This window comes from Emiliania huxleyi, assembly GCF_000372725.1.
Source record: "Emiliania huxleyi CCMP1516 unplaced genomic scaffold EMIHUscaffold_327, whole genome shotgun sequence".
Lineage (NCBI taxonomy): Eukaryota > Haptophyta > Isochrysidales > Noelaerhabdaceae > Emiliania > Emiliania huxleyi.
This window is the reverse complement of record NW_005199544.1, coordinates 96,940-97,694: the sequence shown is the minus strand read 5'-3', so window position 1 is coordinate 97,694 and position 755 is coordinate 96,940. Positions and strand designations below refer to the sequence as shown.

The following is a 755-nucleotide window of genomic DNA, read 5'->3' as shown; positions in this document are numbered from 1 at the left end:
GGGGGGCCCCCATTCCCGTGTATTTTCTCTCCTTGTAACCCGGTGGCCCCGGGGTCTTTTTTCCCAAAAAGGGGGGATCCCCCCCCGAGGGGGGGGGTTTCACCCCTTAAGGCCCGGAAAAAGGATTCCCCCCCCCCCCCCGGGGGGGCCGGGGCCTTCCCCCCTGGGGTTGGGGGGCCCCCCCGGGGACCCCCCCCTTTTAAAAGCCCCCGGACCCAAACCCTGTGGAAAACCCCAACCCGGGGGGTGGACCCCAACCCCGGGGTTGGGAGAGACCTCCCCCCCGCTGTAAAAAACCCCCCCCTCCCCTGGGGGGGGAAATGCCCCCCCCCCCCCCATGCCCCCCCCCCATGCCCCCCCCCCCCCACACGACCCGACCCCCCCCCCCCCTTTCCAGGCCCCATCCGCTCGCCCGCTGCCGCGGCGCCCGTCGGTCCCGTCGGCGGCGGCGCGGCGGCACCGCCTCCGCAGCGGTGGAACAAGTACTACTCACCGCCCGCCTCGGCCGCGGCGCCAAACGGGCGCGAGGCGCGCGAGGCGCGCGCCGCCGCCGCCGCCACGCAGTGGGGTGGTCCGGGGCAGCCGTGGGGCGGTCGCGAGCTGCGCATGCCCGGCCCCGGCCCGCCGGCGGCCGGGGCGAGCGCGGGCGGGCAGCGGTACGTGCCGCCTAGATGCATCTAGATGCGGGATGAAAACGCCGCTCGGGCACCCGCAGCGTAGATGCAGGAGAGGCAAAGAGAGGAGAAGAGCATCCC

The 755-nt window shown here is 74.6% G+C and overlaps 1 protein-coding gene across 1 annotated transcript in view; it reads left to right on the top strand.

The window, feature by feature from the left end:
* EMIHUDRAFT_469808 (hypothetical protein) overlaps positions 1-681 on the top strand; it is a gene marked incomplete at its 3' end in the record, with an annotated part of 8,154 nt that extends 7,473 nt beyond the window's left edge. The window contains exon 14 of the mRNA XM_005773783.1: positions 398-681. Coding sequence (XP_005773840.1) covers positions 398-681 — 284 coding nt within the window. The remainder of the gene's footprint in view (positions 1-397) is intronic.
* Between the last annotated feature and the right edge of the window lie 74 nt (positions 682-755).